This window comes from Mytilus californianus, unplaced genomic scaffold (assembly GCF_021869535.1).
Source record: "Mytilus californianus isolate M0D057914Y unplaced genomic scaffold, xbMytCali1.0.p SCAF_7, whole genome shotgun sequence".
Taxonomy (NCBI): domain Eukaryota; kingdom Metazoa; phylum Mollusca; class Bivalvia; order Mytilida; family Mytilidae; genus Mytilus; species Mytilus californianus.
The window spans coordinates 115464716-115477498 of record NW_026262723.1 but is presented as its reverse complement, the minus strand read 5'-3'; the positions used below and the strand labels follow the sequence as shown (position 1 = coordinate 115477498).

General features: G+C 31.2%; 2 protein-coding genes across 10 annotated transcripts in view; one reads left to right on the top strand and one right to left on the bottom strand.

Annotated features, from left to right (window-relative positions):
• The window catches only part of LOC127707537 (putative sodium-coupled neutral amino acid transporter 10), an 80823-nt gene extending 77999 nt beyond the window's left edge, over nt 1-2824 (bottom strand). For 6 of the 8 annotated variants that reach the window (XM_052212118.1, XM_052212120.1, XM_052212115.1 and 3 more), the window contains exon 1: nt 2722-2813. The gene's annotated coding sequence lies outside the window, so the exon portion shown is untranslated. Of the gene's footprint in view, nt 1-2721 lie in introns of all 8 variants that reach the window. The other 2 variants (XM_052212121.1, XM_052212113.1) reach the window with 2 other exon arrangements.
• Nucleotides 2825-2842: 18 nt separating this feature from the next.
• Nucleotides 2843-12783, top strand: part of LOC127707548 (methyltransferase-like protein 22) — a 31662-nt gene continuing 21721 nt past the window's right edge. For both annotated transcript variants that reach the window (XM_052212142.1, XM_052212141.1), the window contains exons 1-3: nt 2843-2902; nt 6620-6729; nt 10999-11511. In XM_052212142.1, coding sequence (XP_052068102.1) covers nt 6657-6729; nt 10999-11511 — 586 coding nt within the window. In that variant the 5' untranslated portion in view covers nt 2843-2902; nt 6620-6656. The remainder of the gene's footprint in view (nt 2903-6619; nt 6730-10998; nt 11512-12783) is intronic.

Here is a 12783-nt window from a genome sequence, read left to right as displayed (position 1 = left end):
TTCGAACACAGAATCACAAAAGTAGTAGACGTCTGTATGTCTTCTTCTTCTTCTTTTGTTTTTCAGTAGTCCTTCATTGATCTGAAGATTATTTACTGTTTTGCGCAGCTGGTGTGATATGTTCTCTGAAATTGTCGACTGTAGTGACAGCGACTGTAAGGATTGGCAATAAATTCCACTGGGTTATGGTATATGGAAGAAATGAAAATTTATATGCATCTTTTTTGGTTGAAATGTGTCTGAAAGTAAAATTATGATTTTTGCGGGTTCTACTGTCTGATGGTATGAGAATAATAATAATAATAATAATAAAATTCTTTATTTAACGAAGGTAACACATTTAACAATGGCATGTTAATCTTCCATGAGGCCTTCAAAAACTATTAATACAAATAGAAAAGATAAAAATACAAACAAAATAAAATACACAATACAGTTATATATAGCAGCTTAAATATTGAATAAGTACATATGCATTCAATAAAAGAAGAAAAAATACATTAGGATCGGGCATCTTCATTCTGTACAGTTAGAAAATAGTTTGAACATTTGATCTTAAATGTATCTAAATTATTTATTTCTTTAATATTATTTGGTAAATTATTCCAGGTAATACATTGTAATAAGACCAGAATATTTAAATGTTCCTTTTAAAAATTCAGAATTAGGTCTTGGTACATGAAGAAGTCTTGATGTTGTCGACCTGAGACAATAATTATAAAGATCAGTACAAGCAGTAAATTTAATAGATAGATAATCAGTTGCTAGACCATTCATACATTTAAACATTAACACTGCTTGAAAATATTGTATCCTCGTAAATATAGTCATCCATGCAAGCTTTTTAAACATTAATGTTGATGGAAAATCAAAAGAAACAGATAAAACTAATCTTGCAGCATGATTTTGGAGCTTATGTATCCTCTCCAGATTACAGTTTGTGGTAAGACCCCATACTGTACAACAGTAGTCATGGTAGTCAATAATGGGTAATATAAAGCTATTGTAAATAAAATGCTTCGCATCAAACCCTGAACAGTTGGGGCAAGTATGGACACAACATTCAAGCTTGATACAGCTCTGAATTTGGATTGTGATTAAATATTTGACACAGCATAGGTTTCTGACACAGAATGAATGTGGTCTAAGAACTTAAAAAATTTTAATTTACATATTCAAACCATTTCATAATTATTTGCTTTTATATATAAATCAGAAATAACCAACTTAATAAATGTAAAATGGAAAATTTTAAAGAAAAAAAAAAGGAAAAAAAGGAAAAAAAAAAAAAGGAAAAAAAATCCCCCCCAAATTTTTTGAACCCCCTTATGATTCTTCACCCCAAACTCAATCCCAGCCTTCCTTTTGTGGTATGGAACCTTGCAGTACAATTTCAGAGAGATCCATACACTTGAACACAAGTTTTTGTCTAAAAACTAGAAAAATGCTTGTTTTTTGGCCCCAAATTCCTAACATGTCCTAAACGTTTAGGGCAATTACCCCCAAACTCAAACCCAGCTTTCCCTATGTGATATGGAACCTTGTAGTACAATTTCACAAAGATCCATACACTTACACACAAGTTATTGTCCTGAAACTAGAAAAATGCTTGTTTTTTGCCCCTTTTTGGCCCCTAATTCCTAAAATTTTGAGGCAATTACCCCCAAAATCAATCCCAGCATTCCCTTTGAGATATGGAACCTTGTGGAACAATGTCAGAGAGATCCATACACTGACACACAAGTTATTGTCTGGAAGTTACAAAAATGCTTATTTTTGGCCCCTAATTCCTTAACCTTAACTGTACCATAACCCTCAAAATAAATCCCAAGCTTCCTTTTGTGGTATTGATCCTTATGGTAAAATTTCAAAGAGATCCATTCACTTAAACTAAAGTTATTGTGCGAAAACCAATGTGTCTTCGAACGACAACGACGACGCCAATGTCATACCAATATACGACCATAAAAAAAAATTTTGCGGTCGTACAAAAAGAATAAGACCCTTTAATGGGAAATAACGTTTCAACCTTTTTAACAGGTATATTCTGGTTGAAATAGTTTCACATATTTTATCAATTTGATTTGACCATGATCATGATGATAGATTTTTATCAATATGAATTCCAAGAAGTTTTTCAACTTCAACATTATCTAAAGTGATATTATCTTGTGATAAAACACATAAACATTCATTGCAGCTTTCCAGTTTTCTGTCTGATCCAACAAGCATACATTTTGATTTCTTGATAACAGTCACAGATGGGATTGCTACGATTTGATGTACTATTTTGTAGAACATTATTAATCTTGTGCGTAGTCTTCTTTCTTGTAGTGTGGGCCAGTTTAATGTGTTTATCATGTCTGTCAGATTTAGTACTGACATGCTGATGTTATGGTACCTGTTACAGACATATCTGGCAGCTCGCCTTTGAACCATCTCAATTTTAGAGGTTTGATCAACTGTGTGGGGGTCCCATACTGAACATGAATATTCCAGTTTTGGTCGGACTAGTGCCAGATATGCCTGAGTTTTGATGTTCTGACATGATGTTTTTAAATTTCTTTTTAAGAAGCCCAATGTCTTTCCTGGTCATCGACAAGAATGTTGCTTTTCTACACATTATCAGAGATGTGAAATGTTTTGCTCATGCTTTTTTAAATTGTCATTAGAAAATTGTCTAAAATTGTTTCAACCAGATAAATTGTCAGAGTAAATTACCGAAATTATTGGCGAAGTTTTCTTGTTGTCTGCTTCGAGGAAACGTGTAAATTCTGCATCACACAAGCGCTTATAATAGTGGCTTTCGTTGTTGTTTTAAGCGCAAAATGATTCAGATGAAGAATATTAATTCTAGAAACGATCCGGATAGGAACGTGATTGTCAAGCGGAAACAAACACTGTAAACAAATACTTATAATAACTTGTCTTATAAACTACATTTGTATGCATGTTCATCTGGCAAAAACCCTAAACACAAAAAAAATTGAACCATGTTATTTAAGATCCCTTTCAATTTTTCCTATCTATCTATCTTCATATTTCCGCACTCAGTCACAACTTTGACTATTACGTGCCGTTTCCCCCTCAATTAAGTTACAACTTACAGTATTCGACAATAGAATGATACAACATTGTCAACAACAGTTGATTTTAACACACGTGTGTAGTATATATATTTCTCAAATTCTTCGTCAATTTATCCCTTTCTGCACCCATTGTTTAAAAAAAATTTAATCAACGTGTGGTTCGTTTGATCTCAGTTCTTCATTGGTTAAAATCCGATTATGACGTCAAATTTACTTGCTTTCCTCTGAATTTCCTATTGTGACGGCAAGAAAAAAGGCGACCATGCCTGATGACGTCACATAGAAAGAACACATCTTTTTACAGATCATTCGAAAAGACGGAATAAGTTTGCCTGCATATTGTTGAAAATCATTAGAGAAACAGATTCCACCACCAAATCTTGTGTTACAAATACGATATTTTTCCACTCTCGACAGTTAAATTTTAAATATTTAAAACGCTCGCCGAGGCCTAGCGTTTTAAATTTGAAAATTTAACTGTCTCGAGTGGATAAACATCGTATCACACTTGATGCAGTGGTAGAATCTATATATATGAGGGTTGTAATTGGGTACGTTCATGACGAATAACGGTAAAAAATCTTGCCAAATGACGTTAACGGTAATTTTTGGTGCATGACGATAAAATCATAAAAATGTACATTTTCTTCATGACGATAAAAAATCTACTGATTTTGACGAATCATGTTAAATTCTTTCCAAAAATAACAGTAACGATAATTATTTGAGACCTCTGACGAACTACAATAAGGATATTTTGACGAATCACGATAAAATTTTAATCAATTTGACCCTTACAGTAGCCAAAAATGACCTTTTGACGCCAAACGGTAAAGGGCATTCCTACCCTCATGAATGGACATTAACTCATTCAACTCATTAAAATTTTCAAAGCCTAAAGTGTAGTGATAGATTTAATTGATCAATGTTGATTCATGATCATGTTTGAACATATGTACCTTAATCGCTATTTGTCAACCATTACTTGACATCACACTGCCCACAGACATTCCTGGTAAATGTTGACAGAATAGGAGAAAAATCTGAAGTCAATAGTTAAGTGTCGCAAATCTCTGGTCGAGTGTCACAGATTTCCAAATACATGTAGCGATAAGGTCAATTAACTTTCAATTTGATCAATAAAAAATAGCAAAGCTTCTATCATAACAATATCAATTGATCAAGATTGAATATCACCTGTCAACTCAATCATCTCAATTTAAAATAGCCTGCCCTAGCTGGTATAAATCATTTCTAAACTAAACAATTCTTTGAATGTTTTACATAATTTATGTGCCCTTATAATAAGGCCCTTTTAAATCAGTTGACAGTTTTGACTTTTCAACTCTCTTTTATACAACACTCTCGTAAAATAAAATATTTTCCTATTTTATAAAATGGCCCATTAATAAAATTGAGAATGGAAACAGGGAATGTGTCAAAGCAACAACAACCAGACCAAAGAACAAATAACAGCCCAAGTCCACCAATGAGTCTTCAACATAGCGAGAAAATCTATTGATCAAGATATTAAACATGTTAAAAAAATTGTGACTCAAGAAGTTCTTACTAAAAGATTGATGAGATGATTAAAGTTGTAAATTTTCTCATTGAAAACATATATCTAAATTGCAGCAGTAAAATTTTACGACAGGTTGTAGGTATTCCCATTGGTGCCAATTGTGTAACATAAAATAAAGTTCCCCATGAAATATTGTCCGTCGGACAAAATTTCATATATTTCAGGACAATCCATCTATAAAATATTGTCTCGATATACACAATATATAACCTTGGATAACCTCCCTTTAACAAGTCAAAATTTCACACGATCCATCTATGAAATATTGTCTATATAGACAAAATTTCATATATAAATTTGTACTTTTCTGGACATTATTTCATAGATGGGGACACAATTTCATGTTACAAAGTCATGAAATATTGTCTTGGGGTACAATATTTCATCTAAAGGACAATATTTTGCTTTACAATTGCATCCCTTTAATAGCAGACTTGTTCCTGTATTGTTATGAATCACAGTGTATTGTCAAACTCAGTAAACCCATACAGAATAGAGAATGACTATGGTCAAAGAAATTAAAGAATAGAAAAAAAAAGACCCAAAAAAAAAGAATATGGAATAATTGGGTGCTAAAATATAAAGAGTATAGAAAAAAATTGCCCTAAAAATTAAAGAATACAGAATTGAAGACCCTCCCCCTTCAGACTCTCATTTAACTTTGATGGAATTTTGTAAAAAAAACCTTTTATAGCAGAAATTTAAGGTAGTATGGGAGTATAAAAATGATAGGTCACTAGGTCGGTTTTCAAGCTACAGGTTGTGACAAAAGAAACATTTATGTGAATAGAGGGTAGACTAAATGTAGAGTATTGAAATAAAAATATGAAAAAATAGCTCTTATAAACATGATAAAATGCTTTATCAAAAGTTAATTGTACTTTTTTTCCTTTTTTAACATGAAATAGAAAAATTTCCTGTAGATTCCTTTATCATGTTTATGACAAGTAAGAATAATACAATTTTTGAGTTACCTCCCCTTAGTACACAAAGTAAAAAAAATCTAGCAGAAATATTCTAACTTGGTAAAATATCAGTTTTTTTTTAAATGATAAAGTCACATAAAGTTGTCCATTTAGATAACAAAATAGTAGTTAATTGCATTCCTGCACTGAAATTTTCTAACTTTATTGGAAATGTACACCTTTTGTGTTCTGCTATTTGAAATCCAAGATGGCTGTAGATTCTAATGGTTCTATCTGTTTATTTTTCGTGGTTAATTTGAACAGTTTAACTTTGTATTTGATTTTGTCTGCACACTTTCATTCCTGATTAACCTGTTCTTCAGATGGTTTTAAAATAAAGTCAGGAACCTGATGTTCAGTGGTTGTTGTTTGTTGATGTGGTTCATAAGTGTTTCTCGTTCCTCTTTTTTATATAGATTAGACCGTTGGTTTTCCTGTTTGAATGGTTTTACACTAGTCATTTTTGGGGCCCTTTATCATTTGTTTATAGCTTGCTGTTCGGTGTGAGCCAAGGCTCTGTGTAAAAGGCCGTACTTTGACTTATAATGGTTTACTTTTATAAATTGTGACTTGGATGGAGAGTTGTCTCATTGGCACTCATACCACATCTTCTTATATCTACTTTTGTGAAAGGATTTTAAAATTTGACCTCTTCCTTAACTCTTTGCAGGGTAACAATTTGATACCACTGTATACACTATAGACCTTTGATAATTTCTCCACTGAAAAATAACATAAAGTTCAAGTATAAATAACTATGTATGTAATGTTATTCTACTGTAGCATTAAACTATCAAACAAGTGCCATTTAACATGTTTAACAGCAGTATTTGGTGTAAAGGGATACATAATGAAACACTATAATAAGATGAATCATGTTTTTCCATCAATTATATTTTGTAAGTTAAGTTGTACTTTTAAAATGGACTTTTGCCCCCAAAAAATAAAACAATTAAAAAGATTAATATGTGTTTATATTTTAGTGATGTGGTGTGATTAATGATGTAGTGAAGATTAATAATGCAGAAAGATGAGCTAGTACTATCAGATGTACATCTCCAGGTCCAAAGTAACCAGTCAAAAGGCCACAACAGTAAGTAGTTCTATTAGTTGAATATTTTAAGAATCAATGTAATCATTTTTAATAGTAACGAAGTAGCCACAGTATTGAATAGGAAATTTAGATGTTCGTCTGATGGTACAAAGTTATCATTCCATAAATAACATTAGTTAACTAGTACTATCTGTCTTTCCTGCACTTGTATCACTTGTATCACTCTGTTCAGCCCGTATTATTTTACCTTATTACCCTCTGAGACATCACATGTGTTATCCCTGGTCTTAATAACTTCGACCCACATTGAATATTTACATTGATAAGTTTGATTAAGCCCAATTTTTTTTTTCATTTTCTTCATAATAATAATAATAATAATAATAATAATAAATCTTTATTTAAAGAGGGTTACACAGTTAGCTATAACACTAATCTTACCTGAGGCCCTCATGAAATGCAATGACATATGAGTCGGATATGACAAACAAACAAATTACAAAATAATCAAACAAACACACACATAAGAAAAATCAAATCAGAAATTCTAATAAGAATCATATTGAATATTGCAACTATTTTTATAGGAAGTTTTTTTCTGAAACATTTTAGGTAAACAGTGAAATATTAAACTACATGGATTACTAAAAATATAACACAGATTTAAATCATCATACTTTATATAGGGATGTTTCTACAGTTTGTGTGAAATACTGAATTGTATACCCGTAGTTGTTCAATAAAGCACAGTTGAGTTCCATAATGTCTCTTGGAAAGTTTTTGAATGATGTTTATAAGAAAAAATGTAATATAAAACAGTCATTCTCAGCTCAAGTTATTTCTGATATTGAATGTTCTGTCAAAGAACTTCTATGGTGAATTCTCACTAGTGCTAGAACAATCAAGGTCAAGGACTTTCTCAACCTTTCCGATTATGGAGTTAATTTTGGAGGAACTTTTGAAGAGCTTATTCCGATATCCAAATTAATTCCTGTTGGTAGTTTTTATGAAGATACAAAAGTAGGGGATCCATTTGAATTTGATTTCAAGTTATATATTGAATTGGAAAATGTAGAAATTCAAAATGGATGTAGTCCAGGATTGGTGAAAATCAAGCGTCCACAAAATGTTTATTGGACTGAATTTTTAAGTGAAAGTTTCTTAGAAGTTGACAATAAAGATTGTGTATATCCAAGCTTGATAGCTGTCTTCAATTCTCTATATGAAAAGATAACCAATGAAAATTCACCATATCTATCGGAAGAAGAGAGGATCATAGATAAGCCATCAGGAACATTGAAATGTTTACAAAGTGGTATGTCACATTTGGCATTTCTTTGGAGTCCAAAAGGCGGAGGTTCATATGATGAGCATGTGATAAGTATTGATACTATGCCAGCATTTGTATGTCCTGAGGAATACATTCAAAATTCTGCAAAGAATGGAAATTTTGATAGCAAATATCTAGAACTGGTCAAAGAAAAGAAATGTTACTTAATACCGTGTATTACTGCTTCATGCACAACCTGCTTTCATGTCACTTTTGCTACATCAGAAAATAAACTCATGAAAGACCTGGATGAGCTACATTAAAATTGCTATATTATTTTGAAGCTTTTAGTTGCACCAAAATCAGAATTTGAGGATAATTTAACAGACGTTTCTAGTTATAAATTAAAAACTTGTCTACTCCAACATGTTTATGATTCATCATTCTCATGTACTGGCAAAAATATTGACGACTGCTCTTTGGATATTTTGCAAAAATTGATTATTTGCTATTCAAAAATGAAGATGCCAAAATTCTTTCAAAGAGATGCCTCATTGTTTGTCAAATCAGAGTACTCATGCAGTGTTATGGATGTTCTTATTCCAGATAACGAAGAAATTGGATTGTTTATTTGTCAAAATCAGGATGAGAAACAGAATATTGCAGAGGCTTATAATATTGTTGCATGGTTTGAACTAACACGAACACTCCTTATGATTTGGCATGAACTTATGGGTGCTATGAAGTTAAATGATCATTATGATTTCTATACATTATATGAGCCATTTGAAGATATTACACATATTTTGGATGCCCATTTTGCCACATCAGCTGTAGTGACAGTGACAAGAGGTCAATGGATTGACAAGTTGATGGGACAACAGTTCTTCATCCCAATGTATTCTCTTCTTTCAAACCATGTTCCACACACTGTATTAAAATGTTTGGAAGGGAAGATTTGTTTACATGTGCCAATTCCAACTTTTGATTATGAGAAATTTAAATCAGACAAAGATGGAAAAATCAGACATGAATTACAATGTCTTACATTGGATAAGGCCTCTACAATGAATTGTTTTGTGTATCTGGTATCTGGATGGTTCTCTGTTTATGATGGGCAAAATGTGATAACCAAGAAATATTGTGGAGAACATTTAAAATGTGTTGCATTATTACATCATACTTTTTGGAAAGAGATGGAATAAGTCTAAACATTTCACATCATAAATTTTTCAAAGAGAAGGACAAAATATTTCCCCTTTAAAGCAAATTAATTTCTTTCCTGTTTTATGTTATTAAAATACATTTTCAACTTAATTATGATGAAAGTTTGTTAGCATGAGTATTTGTTTTTGTACCTTTTATTATCTGGAAATAAAGTTTTGAAGAGGAGATTTGTACATGCCTGTCCACCCTCCAGTTACTTCTGTAACAGATCTTTTTTCTTTCCACTATGATATATTCAGATTTACAGTAAAATTAATCACAGAAGAAACTGTGAAATAACTAAAGAACAATGTTTTTTTTTCTGTTCTTTATCTTGACAGTACCTATTATGTCTTTAATAATTAAACTGAACAGCTCAGGACTAGTAGCACGATTGGGATAATTCAATTTCTGTGGGACTTTGTATTATTCATTGAAAATCAATACATGTTTTTAAAGTGTATTTTTTGTTGGGACAGATTGCTTTACATAGAATTTTTAAAATGGTTATGGTTTAATGTAGACTTTTGCATTTCTGTATTCAAGTTCAAATTCTGTACTTGTTTGTTCAATGCCTTGCACAAGGTTGTGTATTTCTGTACTGTTTATGATGATTCTGTATGCTCTATGAAGTACAGTGACTGATATTAGTATTAATAATGAAATATGAGGGGGTGGACAGGGTGGTACCCTTCTCCCACCTCCTGCCCCCTATCTCCCACCTCGCGCCCCCTTCCCCCCTCCCACCTCCCTCTAAAGCTGTCCACCCCCTCAAATATAGGTCAGCATGATTTTATATCAGCAAATAGAGAATTTTGAGCTTTCTCTTTTAAATATAGATAAGTAACAGAAAACATTCTTTGATACGTTATTGTTTCGTTTGTACTTGTGGTTTTGGTTACATATTAAAGTGTATCATCCATATATATTTCATCAGATACTAGTAGATATTTTTTTATACTTTGCCCAAAGGTAGATTTTATCCTGCTTTTTTTCAAAAAATATAATCAAAATTATTGGACACTGTGCTATTTTTCAAGCTACAGGTCATGAAAAATTATCCAATTTTGCATAGATTATAGATTATTCATGAAAAAAAAACAGTTTTCTGTGAATAAAAAGAAGACTATGAGATAGATTTTGTAAATAAAATAAAATAAAATATAAGAAGATAGGTTTTATAAGTGTTTTAAGAAAATAAAGAGAAAAAATGGTGTCACTGAACTTTTATTCTTGCTACTAGACAAAAATAAAAATTTCATTAACATTTAAGGAATGACTGTAATATTTTTTCTGTCTATGAAGAAATAACATCAAAAATGTGTAGCGGGTTATTTAACAGTGAGCACCACATTTTTTATGTTATTTCGAATAGACAGAAAAAACATTACAATCATTCCTTATAATTTAATTCTAAATTCCATTTTTAAGGATTAAATCATGAAAAAAACGTTGATGACGTCACGGTCACATGACAAAATTATGTCTATGAGCTGATAAACAAATTCTCTCAGCCAATCAGAAGACGTGTTACATCCAAAATTAAATTATTCCTGTATAAATTTTTACTATAAGAGTTAACACAAATATTTGGTATTTGATAAAACAGTTTTAATAATGCAATAAATAAATAATTCTTTATTCAAATAAACATTCTTACACATTCATTACCAATCTGTCTCAAAATTTGCAGATTTAAGCAAACAAGAACTAGACTGTTTGTTTACTGCTATCTTACAATCCAAGATGGTGATATACAGTCAATCTACCTTAACCATTATTAGATTTTTGACCTAAACCTAACTCTATCAAATTTATTTGTGTTGTTACAGTTTCTAGGTTTTACTTTTCGGAAGATAGAAATACAAAGAAAAAGAAACTGGTTAGTGCAAAAACATCTGAAGATGGAAAATTACATAGATCAAATTTTGTCAGTGATTCACTGACTGATATAAGACAAGGTCTAGATAAACTGATTGAAATTACAACTAAAGATGGAACAGAGTGTGGTGAGAAAACAGAAGATAAAGGTAATCCTGAAATGGACAGAGATAAAAATATTGGAGGAATAGAAAAATATAAGGATGATAAAGGTATTGGTGAAGTGAAGAAAGATAAAGATTTTTGTGAAATGAAGACAGATAAAGATGTTTGTGAAATGAAGACAGATAAAGATGTTTGTGAAATGAAGACAGATAAAGATGTTTGTGAAATGAAGACAGATAAAGATGTTTGTGAAATGAAGACAGATAAAGATGTTTGTGAAATGAAGACAGATAAAGATGGAGATGTTGAAGTAAAAAGAAGAAAGAGAAAAATAGAAGATCTTTCTGTTATAACAATTGGTAAAATATTTTTATTGCATTTAATATAAAAAAAAAATAATTTAAAGTTCAACACACCAAAATAAAAAAGAAATGTAAAATTTACCATAAAATGAAGAAAAAACTTTTTTTTAAATGCGTAAATGCACCATTAACCTGTTTAGAAGTCCTGCTAATTGTTGTAGGATGTAAATGCACTATTATCCTGTTTAGAAGTCCTGTTCATTGTTGTAGGATATAAATCGACTATTAACCTGTTTAGAAGTCCTGTTAACTGTTGTAGGATCTAAATGCATTATTATCCTGTTTAGAAGTCCTGTTAACTGTTGTAGGATGTAAATGCACTATTATCCTGTTTAGAAGTCCTGCTCATTGTTGTAGGATATAAATGCACTATTAACATGTTTAGAAGTCCTGTTAACTGTTGTAGGATGTAAATGCACTATTAACATGTTTAGAAGTCCTGTTAACTGTTGTAGGATGTAAATGCACTATTATCCTGTTTAGAAGTCCTGTTCATTGTTGTAGGATATAAATGCATTATTATCCTGTTTAGAAGTCCTGTTAACTGTTGTAGGATGTAAATGCATTATTATCCTGTTTAGAAGTCCTGTTCATTGTTGTAGGATCTAAATGCATTATTATCCTGTTTAGAAGTTCTGTTAACTGTTGTAGGATGTAAATGCACTATTATCCTGTTTAGAAGTCCTGTTCATTGTTGTAGGATCTAAATGCACTATTATCCTGTTTAGAAGTTCTGTTAACTGTTGTAGGATGTAAATGCATTATTATCCTGTTTAGAAGTCCTGTTCATTGTTGTAGGATATAAATGCATTATTATCCTGTTTAGAAGTCCTGTTAACTGTTGTAGGATGTAAATGCATTATTATCCTGTCTAGAAGTCCTGTTCATTGTTGTAGGATCTAAATGCATTATTATCCTGTTTAGAAGTTCTGTTAACTGTTGTAGGATGTAAATGCATTATTATCCTGTTTAGAAGTCCTGTTCATTGTTGTAGGATCTAAATGCACTATTATCCTGTTTAGAAGTCCTGCTAATTGTTGTGGGATGTAAATGCATTATTAACCTGTTTAGAAGTCCTGCTCATTGTTGTAGGATATAAATCCACTGATAACCAGCTAAAATTCATGCTTATTTTAGGATTACACTACTTCTTTGAAATTAATTTTAAACATTGCATTGCTAACAGTGTAAATGAATATTTGTTCCGCCTTACAGAATTTCCACTAGAAACTTTGTTATGTCGGTATTTTTACTAAATTTTTAACATAT